This window comes from Lupinus angustifolius, chromosome LG11 (genome assembly GCF_001865875.1).
Source record: "Lupinus angustifolius cultivar Tanjil chromosome LG11, LupAngTanjil_v1.0, whole genome shotgun sequence".
NCBI lineage: Eukaryota > Viridiplantae > Streptophyta > Magnoliopsida > Fabales > Fabaceae > Lupinus > Lupinus angustifolius.
Window position 1 is genome coordinate 22821494 of NC_032019.1, and position 17065 is coordinate 22838558.

Sequence of the window (17065 nt, forward strand, 5' to 3'; positions counted from 1 at the left end):
AAGTTATTGTTCAAGTTCAGTTATGGATATCCGAATAGTTACCACTTAAGGATTATCCAAAGTTATTATTCAAGTTTGGTTAATTAATAGAAGTTCAATTATGGAGGTCAGGTCATGGCGGTTCACTATTATTATGGACTAGTTAATAGACAAAAAATATACTAACAAAACAAGATAGAAAAGACAGTCTTCATTCATAAAAAATTCGGATTAAATCCGACCAATTACATAAATAACAAAAAAGGAAATACAAGTTTAGAACCCCCACGCTTCTACCCGGGACGAGAAGCTTTACCGAGCCTTATTCTTCATCAGCAACCAGCTTTCCCTCAGGAGTGACCTTGGCATCAATCCTTGTCCAAGACTAGTCAATTTCAGGGATAGCTAACAGGACCTGGGCGAAAGCATTGTCCTATCCAATGTTAGCCACAATAACAACATCATCCTCCAAGGCCAGGTAGGATGCCTTTAGTTGGGCTAGCTCATCGGTCAATCGAGTAATATTGGCCCTGATTGTCTCCTCCCATTCCTCCGAAAACCTTAACTTAGCCCCAAGTTGACGCTTATCTTCTTCGGCCTGGCAAAGACGATTACCCAAAGTGCCCAACTCCCTCTAAGCAGCCCCCAAATCCACTTGGGCCTGCAAGGATGCCTCTTGGACATTCTTGAGTTGAAGTGACATCATCGATGGTTTCTCCCCGGTGGTGAGATTCTGCTCTTCCTGAACCCTCAGGGCTTCAGCATACTTCTTCTCTAGCTCATGAAGCTCAGCTGAATGCTACTCTTGAAGGTTGGCGAAGACCTCCTCCCGACCCAAGTAGCTAGTAGTCCCTCGTCTTCAAGATACTTAGACACAACAGCAGTCAACACCCCTACTTCTTGGACCTTCCTTAACAATTCTACCATGGGCATAGAGTCCAAGGTCTCCACGACTCCCGGATTGAGCAACCCATACTCGACCTCCTTCGGGATTCGATAAAGGTAAGAGTGCTTGGCGGAAGTTTCCCTTTTGCCAGAACTAGGGTTTCTTCCTCTGGCAAGTTCCCCGGAACAAGGATTGGGAGTCCCAACAGAAACACCATCGTCACCAGTTAGGTCAACCGAGCGAGCATCCACTGGAGCAAGAATGATGTTGATCGGAGGCTCCGAGCGGATTGGTAGAACGTCCACCGACTTAGAAGATGAGTTTCTTCTCGGATAGATTCAGAATGGCGGGCGAGTGGAACTTTGCCTTCTTGGTGTCGTCGGTGCTCTTCTTCTTGAGGCCAACCCTCCTCAAAAGGTTTGACCGGTTCGATTGGCACCCATAGCAGCTATTGGAAAAAAGAATAACAGAAACAAGTCAAACCACGTAATGACATCACAAAAAGAAAAGATGCCTATATCCGGATACTCACCAACCTCCGCCTCAAAGGCCTGATCACCTTGGACCAACTTATAACACAACTTGACCCGACCGGCCTCTATCCAAGACAGGATCTCATCCGCCACCTTACGTTCCCGGGCGTCCAATTGATCATATTATAAGTTGAAAGACTTGACAGGTTTCTAGTGAATCTCCTCGTTCCAGGTGAACGGAAAATGAGGCAAACCATCATGACGTATGCTGGGTACCCCATGCTTCCACCCGGAAGAACCCTTTCTTCCAGTTCTTCACATATCCCTCAAACGGTTGGAAGATGGCATAACCATTTTTAGAATGGAGCGACATCCAACCCTGATGGCCTGCATGATTCTCATCTTTGTTGGAACTAGGACCAACCCGGAACATCCAAAAGAAGAGACGAAGGGTGCATGGTCGCTCCAAGACCTCACAAAATATCTTGAAGGCCTAGATAAAACCGCATGAGTTGGGGTGTAGTTGCAAAGAGACCACTTGAAGGTACTGCAACACCTCGACGTACCACCCATCAAATAGTATACTCACCCCAATCCACCGACAAACGTATTCATACATGTAGAAGCTCCACCGTTCTTATTCTCCAAGAGGATATCCTAGCAAACCCGCTCCTGTTTAGAGAGACCATACCATGAAATGTCATTCACCGATTGGGTGAGGACGTCTACGTTTGGGCGCTTATTCGAAGAGTAGAAGGAGATGGTTCCCAAGGCTTCACGGTCCACCCACCAATAAGGAGATTTTGGATCGACCATCTCCTCCGTGATGGTGAATTGGTCAGCACGGACAGCAAAGTTCCTCCCCATGAGCGACCTGTCACAAGAAGAAATGTCAGATTCTAAGCTGGACGTGTCATCCAAGACTAGACCCCACTTCATGCGAAAAGTTGCCTGGTCTAACATTGCAACCTCATTCCAGCCCCTCTTCTTCCTTAAATTACGCAATAGGGCAGACAATGAAGGTTGACGTGGCCGCCTCCAGACAGACCGACTATTACCCGGGGCAGAGTTGAGACAGGCTCTCCTTTGGTGACATGTAGTGGACATAGTAAAAATGGGTGGAGGTCCGGACAAGACCTCCACCTCGTCAGAACTAGACCCTTCACCGTTCATAGCACTAAAGTAAAAAAAAGAAAACAAAAAGGAAAGAGAGGAGAAATTATCGAGTATTAGGATGAGAAGTGCTAGATGAAAAGGAAATTCGGATGTTCGGGTTCAAGAGACGATGCAAGCTCGGCAAGAAGATTTCAAAAAGAAAGGATAGTGAAAGGTGGTGGGGAAGATACCTTATTTATAGGGGAGGGCCTGGACTCAAACCTCCTCGAAGCCCAACCTTAGGGGCACATCCATACGTACAAAATCACTCGAGAACGATCCAACAGTGACTCGAAAACCAAAGCAGGAAATCTAAAATGAACAAACGCATAGGTTGGACACCCGAGGCCTCTAGATGAAACGTTGATAACCCTCCACATGTCAGGCAAGGACAAATAGCTATCATGACCTAGCCCTACACCTAGATGCTACCCAAACCCATCACATTGAAACGTCCTAAGTCTACCAGCCAACCCAACTTCGGCCGCCCTAATAGACTGGGGGCAACTATTCCACCTTGGATAAATTCGGGTTGTTCCTAGCCCGTTCCGAGCATATAACCTAAGCTAAGTATCTCTTGTTCATCCGCCAAAGGTAGACCAAACCCACTGCAAGTACCATAAACCTAAGCTAAGTATCCCTGGATAACCTAAGCTAAGTATTTCCTCTTCTTTTACTTATTTCTTTTATAATTATAATTGTGATAATTTGTATTAATAGTAATATTGATACCAATAATAACATATAACAGTATATATATAATAATATCATTATCACTAAGTTATTTATTCATTATTAAAATAATTAAATGATATTTTTATCATTAATTTCTTCCACTGAAAGAAGAGTGAATGATAACTTTAATCCTTATTAATTTATAGATGTACCAATTTTATTCAAAAAATAAAATAAATCAAATTGAAATTAGTACTCAAAGATATGAAATGTGACTCAAAATAGTTCGTATGAGATGTTATAATTGACTAATTTGACACACTTGATATATTTTAGAAAAAATATGGGCTATTCAAATTTTAGGGATCAAATGGTACACACACAAAATTTGATGAGCAAAAATATGTCTTTACTCTTAAAATAATAAAAGTGGACGACCATTCTTTTCCTTATATTTTTTAACAAAAATAACATTACAAGAAAATAAAATTATTTTTTTATGATTATATTTTTAATAAAATAAATTAATGGTATGATTTAGCTCATGTAATTTGCAAGAGTATCGTTTTATTACAAGAGGACAAATGATAATACCGTCTATGATCTACAATCTACTCCTGAACTTAGAACTCTATTTCAAAGACCATAATTTTTTAAATTGAGCATACAAGAAAGTTTTGTATGTTTTAACTGTAAAAAACATATTAATAACTCCAAATTATTTAGTAGAAGTAACATAAAGTTGATGATCTACAAAGATTGGGTCGCAAGACCATTAATGATTGTCCCACTCTATATCACACATGTAGATTTTTGTTCCATGAGGACAAGCAAAATCCCTTATATTTATGACTTGTTTAGATTTAGAACATAATTTTCTGAATGAGGGACAATGTGAGGAGTGGGGGACTACTTCAAATATTCGCAAGTGATACAATATTAAATAAGTTTTGCAATTTTCTTTTTACACTCAACTTCGATATGAGTAACAATAAATGGAGAAGCAAAAAATTGTCACATTATTTTGTCATAATTATTAGGAATGACAATAAAAACTGAACTCGTGGATACCCACCTAAACACGAATTTAACGGAAAAAACTCGATGTGATTGAGTTCAAGTTCTGGTTTTACTCGGGTTTAACTTTCGGATTTGGTAGAGGAAAGACTCTAACCTGAATCTGTCCCGAAGTAATGTAATTCAATTTAAAATTGAAATTCCTATAATGTGTCCATTGTTTTTAATTTCTAATTTTACTTTACATACTATTAGTTCTTCAAACATAAAAGAAATGAAATAATACAAGAGAAAATAGAAATGCTAGAGAAAAATAAAACGAAAATGATATAATAATTTTCTTAGTACATATATAATTTTTGGGTTTTTTCCGAGTTCGGGTTACCCAAAACCCAATGGGTACGTGATGATATCTTTATTTTCAACTCCGTTGAATTCGAATTTCGGTTTTAAATTTTGGTTTCGGATTCGGGTATGTGCAAACTCAGCCCCGACCCGTCCCCTTGCCATTCCTAATAATGATATAGCAAATGACCTTATTACATCTTGGATTGATGGATCAATAATACCTATCACTTTAAATAACTAATCTTGTGTACTTTGTCAAAATTTACAAGAGATTTACAATAAGTGATAATATTATTCTAAGGTAAAAAAATGTTTTAGAAAAATATAAAATAGAAGTATATTTGACGCCCTCTGAATGATGGGGATACAACTACAAGACGATTTGCATTTAAGTTTTTTTTTTTTCCATTTCCTAGCTTTCATTTCAGCTCTTTTGCTCCCTTTCTCTCCTTCCATCTTTTGTAAGTGTTAGGCCTTGTGGTTTGATGACTAAAATCTAAAGATAAAATGTTTCTCTCTCTTATCCTCTTATATTAACTCAAATCATAATTAATCATATTCTTACTTTTATTAAAAATAATATTTTTTACTCTAAATGCTTTATGAATTTTTGATAAAAATTATACACTCCTAATATTATCACAAAAAAACATATTTCAATCAATTATATCATAACAATAATGATAATGATAAAATATAAATTTATAATATTTTATAAAGTTTAGTGAATAATAGAAACTATATAAAGAAACAAACATATATAATAATGATAAGGATAAAACAAGATAAACTATATATAAATAATATCCTTCAAAATTAAATAATATCTTGACATAGATAATCGAATAATTATAATAATCATAATCATAGCAATAGGAATATAATAACAATAGAATTCTATCATTATTTCTTATTTTAATATTGAAATATCGTTTTAAATTAAATTCATTGTATGATTGTAGTTATTCTATCATAAAGTAAAACTATAATATCTGATTCAAAAATTAATTAGGAAATTATAATTATTTTGTTGTCACATTTCTCCCCTCCATAATTTAACAAAAAATTTGTGCCCAAAATTTGAGGTTACTATTTATTTAAAACAACTCTAGATATAATAATTTGAGCTCATACTCCAATTCTCGAGTAGTCTCCTATTCCAATCAACTAATACGAAAGTGATTCCTTTACCCAACTATCTGCCACATGTTCATCTTCCATTGGTAGTACTTAAACTTATGTTAAAATTGTTAAGAAACTTCATCCATATTATTTTTCTCATGATTAACTCTCTCTTATGATAATTAAACACCTGAGATTTTAGCACATACAAAAATAATTTCATAAGTCATTTTCTTAAGACAAAAAAAATATACTTGCAAAGTCTATGTAATGAGTAGAATAATTTTCTCTTCATGAAGCCTAAGCTTATTAAAGGTATGAGTTATCTCTATATTCTTAATCACACATACTAAACAAATCTTGATCACTATAAATCTCAGAGTCACATAACGGATTCCAGATCTCTAATAAATGAATGGTAAATAATATTTTCTTTCACTCAATAAATATTTATTCTTACACTAGATCCAAAGGAAGGAACCCCTTCTTTTTATCATAACCCGACAAAAGGTCAATTGAAAAGATAAGAATCGAAAATAAACCCCATATAGTAACCAATTAAAGTAAAAGATTTTTTAATCTTGATAATCAATTTAGTTTTTTTCTTAATGCATCACCACATTAATATTATTTGGACCTGTAGATACCTCATAAGAAATCACATGTCCAAAATAATAGTACTCAACTGATAACCATTTCACGCTTTTTGGCACCATATATAAATTTCTCTCCTTTCATATAGGTTAAACTAATCTTGTATATTTCTTATGATCATAGGGGATTGTGAAGTATATCTAAACAACATCTAAAGAGCTCGAATTCTCTTGATAATGATAAGGTAATAATTTGTCTCTAATTATTTAAAAAAACACATTACTAATAAATCTAATATGATTTAATAATTCTACTTCATTCTGATAAATAAACATAAAAATGCAATTAAATAATAACGAATAGTACATATATCTATATAAAAATATGACACCTGACCAAGATATACATAACAATTATTTGCATATAATAAAAATATAGTATATCAACAACTAGCACATATCGTATTTTTTATATATAAATGTGTTAATAAAATTGTCATCTTTTATACCTAAAAATTTTCTTACTATAAATAAAAGTACATATAATTAAAAACATAAGAATATATTAAGCATAAAATAAATTGATGTACAAATAATTCTACTATAATTCACAACATGAAAATACGCAACCTTAAGATATATAATGAGGCATAAAAGACTCATAATGCTTATGATCGTAGATATTAATGTCAAATAAAAAAAATTTAAATACTGTATTTCTCGAGTAAAAATAGTAATCAAATATATAAATTAGCCACACATGAACTTTATAATTATCTTTAAGGTGTAAACCTTATATTGTTCGATTAAATTATATTTTTTATTAATCATCTCATATATTTATTTATGTTATCTTTGGTACTAGTATCTATATACGTGGGTATGAGACATAGAAATTATTTCATAACCAAACCTATGGGGAGATAACTCAAAATTATTTTTGAAGTCTTCAAGAACAAATAGAAAGCAAAAACACATGATGCCATGATAAGGAATTTATTCATAACATTAGAGTTATAAAAAAATGTTTCTCAATTATTACATTCTTATAAATTTAGAAAATTGTTATGAGTTAGAAAATGTCATTGTTTGGAAGACTTTTCAAAAAATCAAATTTGATTTGCCTCTATGAAAGTTTCTTTAAGTAATGCAATTGATTACATACCAAGAAAAATATGTAGGTATTTATATGTGCACATAATTATTATACAAAATAAAAGTCATACAATTCTCTTAGACTATTGAGATTAAAAACAATTTATTCTATCGCAATAATAAAATCTTGAAAAATATATTTATTTTCAAACATTATAAGAATATTTGTATAACTTATCAACATGGAAATCATTTTAATCCAAAACTTATCTTATGAAATCTTGTATGAATATAGTAATTTAAATTGGAAACATTTAATGTAATAGCAACAATTCATTTGACAAAGAAGCAGAAAAAACATACATGAATTGATTGTAATAACAATACCATAATCATCATGTTAATTGAGATTTTAATTTTCACTAAAATCACACAAACATTGATTATAATTAATTAAGACTTTAATCTTCAAAGTTACACATACATTGATTATAATATAAAGAATAAAGTCTCAATGTTAAGATTTTAATGTTCCTTAAAATCACATAGACATAGGTTATAATATCAAGAACAAAATCATCATTTTAATTAAGAATTTAATCTTCTTTTAAGTCACATGTAGATTGATTATAATATTAAGAAAAATTCTTCAGGTTAATATTTTAATCTTCCTTAAAATCACATTGTTAAAGAACATGGTATCCCATATAAAAGAAGTGAATAATCTTCTGAATTTTTTGTTTAATTGAATTTTCTTGTTATTTACAAAGGGAAGAAGACAGGTCTATATATAGCAATATAAGTTGGTTAGAATAACCAACTAAACAAACTGAAACCTAACATATTTACCAAAAGAAGAAAATAAAGGAAATTGGCTTCCCAAAATAAAAGCCCAACCAGAGACATTTGCACAACTCTGTTTTTATTTTATAACTTCATTCTTCTTTATCTACAAGTGTTGCTTCTTCCTTCTTCTTTCTTCTTCCTGATTTTCCAACTCTAACACTTCCCCACAAGCTGGAATGTGGATGTCTAACATTCCTAGCTTGGAATGTAATTTCGTGAAGATGCTGGGAGATAAAGATTTGGTGAATATATCTGTAGTTTGAGACAGAGTTGGGATGGAGAGTAAATGAATGAGCCCAGATTGAATTTTCTCTCTTACTGAGTGACAGTCTACTTCGTTATGCTTAGTTCTCTCATGGAAGATGGGATTTGCAGCTATATGGATGGCAGACTGGTTGTCATAGAATAGAGCTATGGCCTTTGGATGTGTTATCTGCAAGTCCTTCAAGAGATATGCTAACCACTGTGCTTCACAAGCAGCTAAGGCTATGACTCTATACTCTACTTCAGCGGAGGACCTGACCACAACTTGTTGCTTCTTGTTCTTCCAGGAAATGAGAGCATTTCCAAGATAAAAACAATATCCAGATACAGATTTTCTAGAGTCGGGACATCCTGCCCAATCTGAATCAGTATTTCCCTTTATCTTGAAATCAGATTCTGCAGGGAAGAAAATTCCAGCACTGATTGAACCCTTAAGATACCTTAGTATCCTTTTGGCTCCCTCAAAGTGAAGATTAGTAGGCTTAGCGATAAACTGGCTAAAATTCCCAACTGTGAAGCTTAGATCAGGTCTAGTATGAGTTAAGTAAAGAAGCTTACCCATGAGTCTTCTATAGATAGTAGGGTCACTTAAAAGCTCTCCATCTTCAGAACTGATCAGTCTTTTAGCATACTCCATTGGAGTAGAGCATGGTTTTGATCCCAACATTCCAGTGTCTTCTAGGAGATCAAGAGTGTATTTCCTTTGATATAAAGAAATTCCTTTGTTTGATCTAGCCACTTCCATACCTAGAAAAAATTTCAATTGACCGAGGTCCTTTGTACTAAATTCAATATCAAGAAGCTTCTTGATTTTGTTAATTTCTGTGATGTTGTTTCCTGCCAACACAAGATCATCAACATATACTAGAATAGATGTAAAGTTAAGATCAGTAGATTTAATGAACAATGAATGATCAGCAAAGGATATTTGGTAGCCAGATTGAAGAAGGAAACCTGTTAATTTGACATGCCATTGTCTACTAGCTTGCTTATGTCCATAAAGAGACTTTTCAAGCTTGCATACCAGATGAGGATTGTCAATACATAGCCCTTGATGAATTTTCATATACACTTTCTCCTTTAGGTCACCATGGAGAAAGGCTGTGTTGACATCTAATTAATGCAAATGCCATTTGTTGGCTGAAGCCAAAGCAAGTATGACTCTAATGGTTATCATTTTGATTATATGACTAAAAGTTTCCATATAATCTATCCATTCGGTTTGAGTAAAACCTTTGGCAACAAGTCTTGCCTTGTGCCTCTCAATAGAAACATTATATCTATATTTGATTTTAAAAACCCATTTGCATCCTATGGCTTTCTTAGTGCTAGGTAAAGTGGTCAATATCCAAGTATTGTTTTCATTGAGAGCCTTTAGTTCATGTTGTATAGCAGTTCTCCAATAAGCATGCTTAATAGCATCATTATAAGAATTAGGTTCTTTATGAGAAGATATATTAAGAGAGAAATGCTTATGAGCTAAAGACAGTTGATCATAGGATATGCCCTTTGATAAAGGGTATTGTACCTTTGAAGACTTGGATGGGGATGAATGATAAGTGGAAGTATTTAAACTGCAATGATAATCTTGCAGGTAGTGCAGTTTGTGTCTGTTTCTAAGGGATTTTCTAGTGTTGTGATTCTCACTTTGATGCGTATTGTGTTCAGTAGCTGGGATGATAGGCTGAGCATCACTATTATCATTGTTCATTATGTGTTCATCAATCATAGTAGGATGGTTATGTTCAGGTGCATCTTGTATAATGAATCCTTCATTATAGTCCTCTAGCCATCTTGAATCAGTGTTATGGTTGATAAGTATGGTCATATTGGTATCTAGATCATTATTGGCAATCTCTGCAAAGGGAAAAACATGCTCATAAAAGGAAACATTTCTAGAAACAAAAATTTCATGAGTTCTAATGTCCAAAATTACATACCCTTTTACCCCTGCTTTCAATCCTAAGTAAACTCCCTTTCTTGATCTAGGATCAAGCTTCTTTCTTTGGGAAATGGTAGTGGCATAACATAGGCACCCAAAAATCTTTAAGTCAGAAATATTTGGCAACTTTCCATATAGCACATTAAAGGGAGTATCATTGGATAAGTAACTACATGGTTGCCTATTAATCAAGTAAATAGCATGAGCCACAACATAGTTCCAAAAACAGAGAGGAACTTTTGATTGAAAAATCAGAGATCTAGCAACATTAAGAATGTGTTGATATTTTCTCTCAACCATCCCATTTTGTTGGGGTGTCTCAACACAACTAGTTTGGTGTTCAATCCCTTTCTTAGCATAGAAGTCATGCAAGGAAAATTCCTTTCCATTATCACTTCTAATGCATTTAGCTGTTACTCCAAATTGAGTTTGTATAAGGGTGATAAAATTTCTAATGAGGTCAGGCACTTCAGACTTAAGTTTTAAGAAATAAAGCCATGTAAATCTAGATTTATCATCAATAATTGTTAAGAAATATATGTGACTAAAAGTACTTGGAGTGGCAAAAGGCCCCCATATGTCCATGTGAAGCAAATAAAAAATGCAGGCAGATTTAGAAATTCTATTATCATAAGGTAAATTTTTCTGTTTTGCCATGTGACAAATATGACAAGGATTAGTAGTTTTAATGCATCTAATGTAAGGAAAATCTTTTTCCATTGTTAACATCTTGTTATGAGATATATGACCTAGTCTAATGTGTCAAATATTTGTGTCATAGGTATTGAAACTGTTAGCAACATTAATGCAGTTTTTCTTATGAATGATGGGCAAAGTCTTCACATAATCCTTCATTGCATATAGTCCACTTCTCAATTCAGCTACACCAATCATCTTCAATGATGGGAGATTCTGAATATTACAAATGGTTTTGGAGAAAGTTAGTTGGCAGGGAATGTTCTCAAACAACTTGGAAATTGAAATCAGATTATAGGTAAAATATGGTATATACAATACATCTATCAAGTATAATTGAGAAGAGAAAATGACATTCCCTGAGATATTTGTAGAAACTTGACTACCATTTGGCAATGTAACAAAAATGATATTGATTTGCTTGAAAGTTTGAAATTGTGAGAGTGTATGGCATATATGGTCAGTGGCCCCTGTGTCAAGGAACCAATCAAAGATTTTAGTATAAGAATTCAACATATGCTTCATACCTTTCTCATTGGTGTTGTTATTTGCAGTGTGTAGTGAATTGATTAGTGCTATGAGTAGTGTTAGGCTGTAGGATTGACAATAGAGTTTGTTGCTGTTGGGGAGTAATGCTAACTCCTAAAGTCCCCTCACTATTTTTATTGCCTATGGAATGCTCCTTCCCTTCATCTTCATAGCCAGAGTCAAAGGACTGAACATCACTTGCTCCAATGTTGTTGACAAAATAATTCTTGAAATTTCCAGGTGGGAATCCATGCCTTTTGAAACATTGATCAACAATGTGTCCAGTCTTATGACATAAGGTGCAGACTTTGGAGCCTCTGCTAATTGAGGATCTACCTGAGTTCCTTCCTCCTTGGTATCCTCTTCCTCTACTTCTTCCTCTACTGCTTCTTGTGTTTCTTGTGTTTCTTTCAACAAACTGAGAGTTAACATGTCTTTCTTGTTGAACTAACAGGTAGAAAGCTTTATTGATGGTAGGGAGTGGATCCATTAACATGATCTGCGACCTCAGTCCTTCATATTGATCATTTAGACCATTAAGGAAGCAAATGACATAGTCATTTTCCTTGTACCCTCTTATAGTAGGAATCAAGTTACATATGCATCTATGTGTGCAAGAACATCCAGGAATTGGCCTAAAATTATCCAATTCTTGCCACAAACCTTTTATGTGATTGTGATAAGCTGCTATGCTAAGGTTACCTTGTTTATAGGTGTAAATTTCTCGAAGCAATTGTGAGATTCGGTAGGCATCTTCTTGGTAACACCTCTCACGCAAATCTTGCCATATCTCCGTAGCCGTTTTCATCCAAAGAATGCTTTGGACAATTGAAGCATCTATTGATTGGGATAGCCATGAAACCACCAATGTATTTACTATGTCCCATGTACTGAAACTTGGATCTTCAACCGATGGTTTGAGGAGGGATCCATCAATAAATTGAAGTTTATTCTTTGTTTTGAGAGACATCCACATAGCACGAGACCAAGAATGGTAATTGTCATCATTAAGAAGTTTGGATTCGAGTATTGCACCAGGGCTCTCATTGGGAGGCATATAGTAAGGCGAAAATGGATATGACATTGGATTTAGTGTGGTTATGGCTCTATTCCCCATCTTAGCATAAGTAGAGATAAGTGATGAAGATTTGGGAGGGATTCTGAAAGGAAGATGAACTTTGAGGATGAACGAGGGAGAAGACGAATTGATCAGAATGAAAATTTTGCCAGCAAAAAGGTAGGATATCAAGGCTTTTATGCAAGCTCCGATACCATGTTAAAGAACATGGTATCCCATACAAAAGAAGTGAATAATCTTCTGAATTCTTTGTTTAATTGAATTTTCTTGTTATTTACAAAGGGAAGAAGACAGGTCTATATATAGCAATATAAGTTGGTTAGAATAACCAACTAAACTATATGAAACCTAACATATTTACCAAAAGAAGAAAATAAAGGAAATGGGCTTCCTAAAATAAAAGCCCAACCAGAGACATTTGCACAACTCTGTTTTTGTTTTATAACTTCATTCTTCTTTATCTACAAGTGTTGCTTCTTCCTTGTATTGCTTCTTCCATCTTCTTTCTTCTTCATGATTTTCCAACTCTAACACACATGGACATTATTTATAATATCAAGAACATAGTTTTAAAATCATCATGTTAATCAAAACTTTAATCTTCCTTAAAATCACACATTCATTATTATAATATAATGAACAAAATTTTCATATTAATTACAATTTTTATTTTCCATAAAATCACACTCATTAAAAACTCAATACATTAATTCTCATTATCAATTTATGGAGTTTTAAGGCTACAGTATTAATTATAATTGATGGAGAAGTTTTTTCTCTTTCCTAGCTTTCATATCCTCTCTTTTCCTCCATTTCTCTTCTTCCATCTTTTCTAAGTGTCGGTTTGATGATTAAAATCTGAAGCTAAAAGACATTTCTAACTTATCCTCTTATTTTTACTAGTGTGTACAGACCCTTCATGCTTGCTGGTCAATATTGTATGGTACTACGTATTTAATTTTTATATATTTTATTTTTTATAATTAGAATATATTTGTTGTATTCGGTGTACTTTATATTATAAGTTTTGTATATTTATGATAATATTTAGTTTAAGGTGAGGATGTGATTAATTAATATGGTGGTGGTAGTTAATTAGGATTATATGGTTTTTTGTAAAAATTAAATAATATGAAGTGCAAAATAGGAAGTGAAAATTACACCATGGTGGAAGTTACACCATATTTTGCCTTTTTAGATAGTATAGATTAAAAATAATACCTTTTACTCTAAATGATTTATTATTTTTTTATAACAATTATTAACTTCTAAATCTTATCACAAATCAAATATTTCAATGAATAATATTATAACAATAATGATAGAAATATAAATTTATAATATTTTACAAAGTTGAGAGAATAACAAAAATTAGATAAAGAAACAAGCATATATAATCATAAAAATGGAATAAGATAAACTATATATAAATAATATCCTTCAAAATCAAATAATATTTTGACATGTATAACCAAATAATAATAATAATAATAATAATAATATTATCAGAAGTAATATAATAACAATAGAGTTCTATTATTATTATTATTATTATTATTATTATTATTATTATTTCTTATCTTAAAATTAAGATATCTTCTTAAATAATACTTTTTATATTACTATACTTATTTTATCATAAATTAAAATTATAATATGCGGCTCAAAAATTAATTAGGAAAATATAGTAATTATTTAGGAATGTCACATGTGTAGTAGAAGCAACAGCATGTGAAGCAGGCTCTCCAGATTAGTATGATGTGTGGTTCAAGGCAACCAATTGCCACTAAAGCTTCTCGTTGACTGATCTACAGGCAGATGATCTGCACACAAAAAGTGTGTTTATGCCCGAAACCTAGGGAAAAGATTATTGTGTTTTATCTACTATTTTTAGCGTGATTCTATTGGGGGACCAGGAAGATCTATTAATATACTATGCCAAAGTTGAAGTTCAACAACGTGCATTTTAGATATATAACAACGTTTTATATGTGAGCGTAGTAGTATACAGGCATGCTTAACATCACTTATTCGGACGCTGTTGTATACCATACATACAGCAACACCTCCTCCGAAGAGCGATGCTATATACTTCGTACATATAACAACGCTGATCACATGAAGCACTATTGTAGTATTCATAAATATTCTTAATAGCACAGACATACAACACCGTTACTTACAACGAGCGTTTTTATATTAATCATATACAATAGTGATGTCTAGAATAAACATTGTTGTATTGTACACACACAACAACACTGTCTATAATGAGCATTATTGTATTGTATATATACGACAATACTGTCTATATTGAACGTTCTTGTATTATATACATACAACAATGCTTGCTAGAGCTTTCTCTAGCATACATTGTTGATTTGTACACATTAATATCATCATATACATTTATCAATAACACAAACATTCTCAACAACACATACATTCTCATAAGCATCAGACACATTAATACCAGAAGTTTGTATTATTAACATCAATACAATACCAATTACAAACAAAAAATATCATGCCAATTATGTTTTGGTAGAGTACATAAAATTACAAACAAATAATATAAGTATAATATATGCAAATTACGAACAAACAAAATTATGCTATAATTATACAAAGACATACATCTACCTTTTCCTTTTCTTTGATTGCTTTTGGCTTGTAATATCATTGTTTGGAGGAACATATTTATTCACCCAAAGCCCCTCATCATGATCATATCTTGTATATAAATCATCATCTATAGTTGGTTCGCTCTCACACGACTTGATGTCCGGAAAAAAGGATCATCTTCAGCATCAATATCTTCATATTCTTGGTCATCAATATTATTGATAATTATTTTGTTAGTTAAAAGAATAATTGACCATTTCATATCAGTTTGGTCAGTAACATAGAATATTTGTTGAGCATATGATGCTAGAATAAATGGCTCATCTTTATATCCTAGCCTATTAAAATCCACCTGCATGAGCCCTAACTCATCAACTCGAAAGCCATCATTATTATCATACCACATACAACAAAAAACCAGCAACTAAAATATTGTGTAATCCAATTCATATATTCGTTTAATGACCCTGAAGTATGACATACTCACATATATTGAGTTTCTATCTTTTGCACTTGACATATGTAAATTTCGAGCAACAAGAGTCACACCATCATTTTGTGTTTTACTTTGATCATATTGTTTTTTCATATAAAATGTGAACCCATTAATTAGGTAACTACCGTAGGATAAAACATGAATACTTGGACTATTGGCTAACCATTTCAATCTTTCAAAAATCGAATATGCATTTATATTCAACTCTTCAACAATGTAACTTTTTAGTCACTATATGAAATACCGATTATGCACTTTGGAAATCTATACGGCTCAACCTCGTCGGCAATATATAAAATATATATAGTTAATAATTTGATTCCAAGTAATACCTTTGACAAATGATATTTTTGCATACCTTGGCTTTGGAATGGCTATAAAATCACTATCGGTAAGTTATCTAGTACAAAAATCATGAGCTTCTTCAACAATATATCGCTCAACAATACAACCCTCTGGTCTTGATCGGTTCTTCCTATACCCGTTTAATGTCTTCATATAACGCTCAAAAGGGTACATCCATCTCATATAGGAAGGACCACATAGTTGTATATGTTGTTACCGTAGCTTGCAGCAATTCTAAATGGCACGAAATAATACTTACTGGCTGAGTCACGTCCAGGTCGCTCTCTTTAAGACGTTTCGTGGCACTGCCCAAAATGTGCAAGCAAACTATCAACCACACCGTCCCCAGGATAAAATAGCCCAGATCTCTGTTACTGAATTCTTACTGCACTGTAAGAACCGATCTCGAATACACACTCCACAATATGGCTACTAGTGCCAATTCTCAAAATTTCCCACAATATGGCTACCCGTGCCAATTCTCACAATACTGACTACCAGTGTTAGTTCTCGAAATGCCCAAAATATGGCTACATGTTCCAATTCTTTCCCTCAATACTGACTACTAGTGTCAGTTCTCGAAATTCCCAAAATATGGCTACTTGTGCCAATTCTTTCCCCCAATACTGACTACCATTGTCAGTTCTCGAAATTCCCACAATATGGCTACCTGTGCCATTTCTTAGTGCCACGGAAAGAAAGGGGGAGAAGTTTGTCGGGAATGCCTCGGCGAAAAATATGAGTGAGAAAGAAAAAGTTGAATGAAAGCACATTCAACTTGGGGCAAGAAAATATGAAGGGAGAAGGCTTCTATTTATAACTTAGGATTTTTTCCAAGTTCCTAGTTTTTCCAATGTGGGACTTGAGAGTTGTTTTTTCAAAACTCTCCTATGTGGGACTTG

The 17065-nt window shown here is 33.3% G+C and overlaps 1 protein-coding gene across 1 annotated transcript; it reads right to left on the reverse strand.

Annotated features, from left to right (window-relative positions):
• On the reverse strand, nucleotides 11636-12736 carry LOC109359841. Its single transcript, XM_019604535.1, has one exon. The coding sequence runs from the start codon at nucleotides 12734-12736 to the stop codon at nucleotides 11636-11638; it is 1101 nt and encodes a 366-aa protein (XP_019460080.1).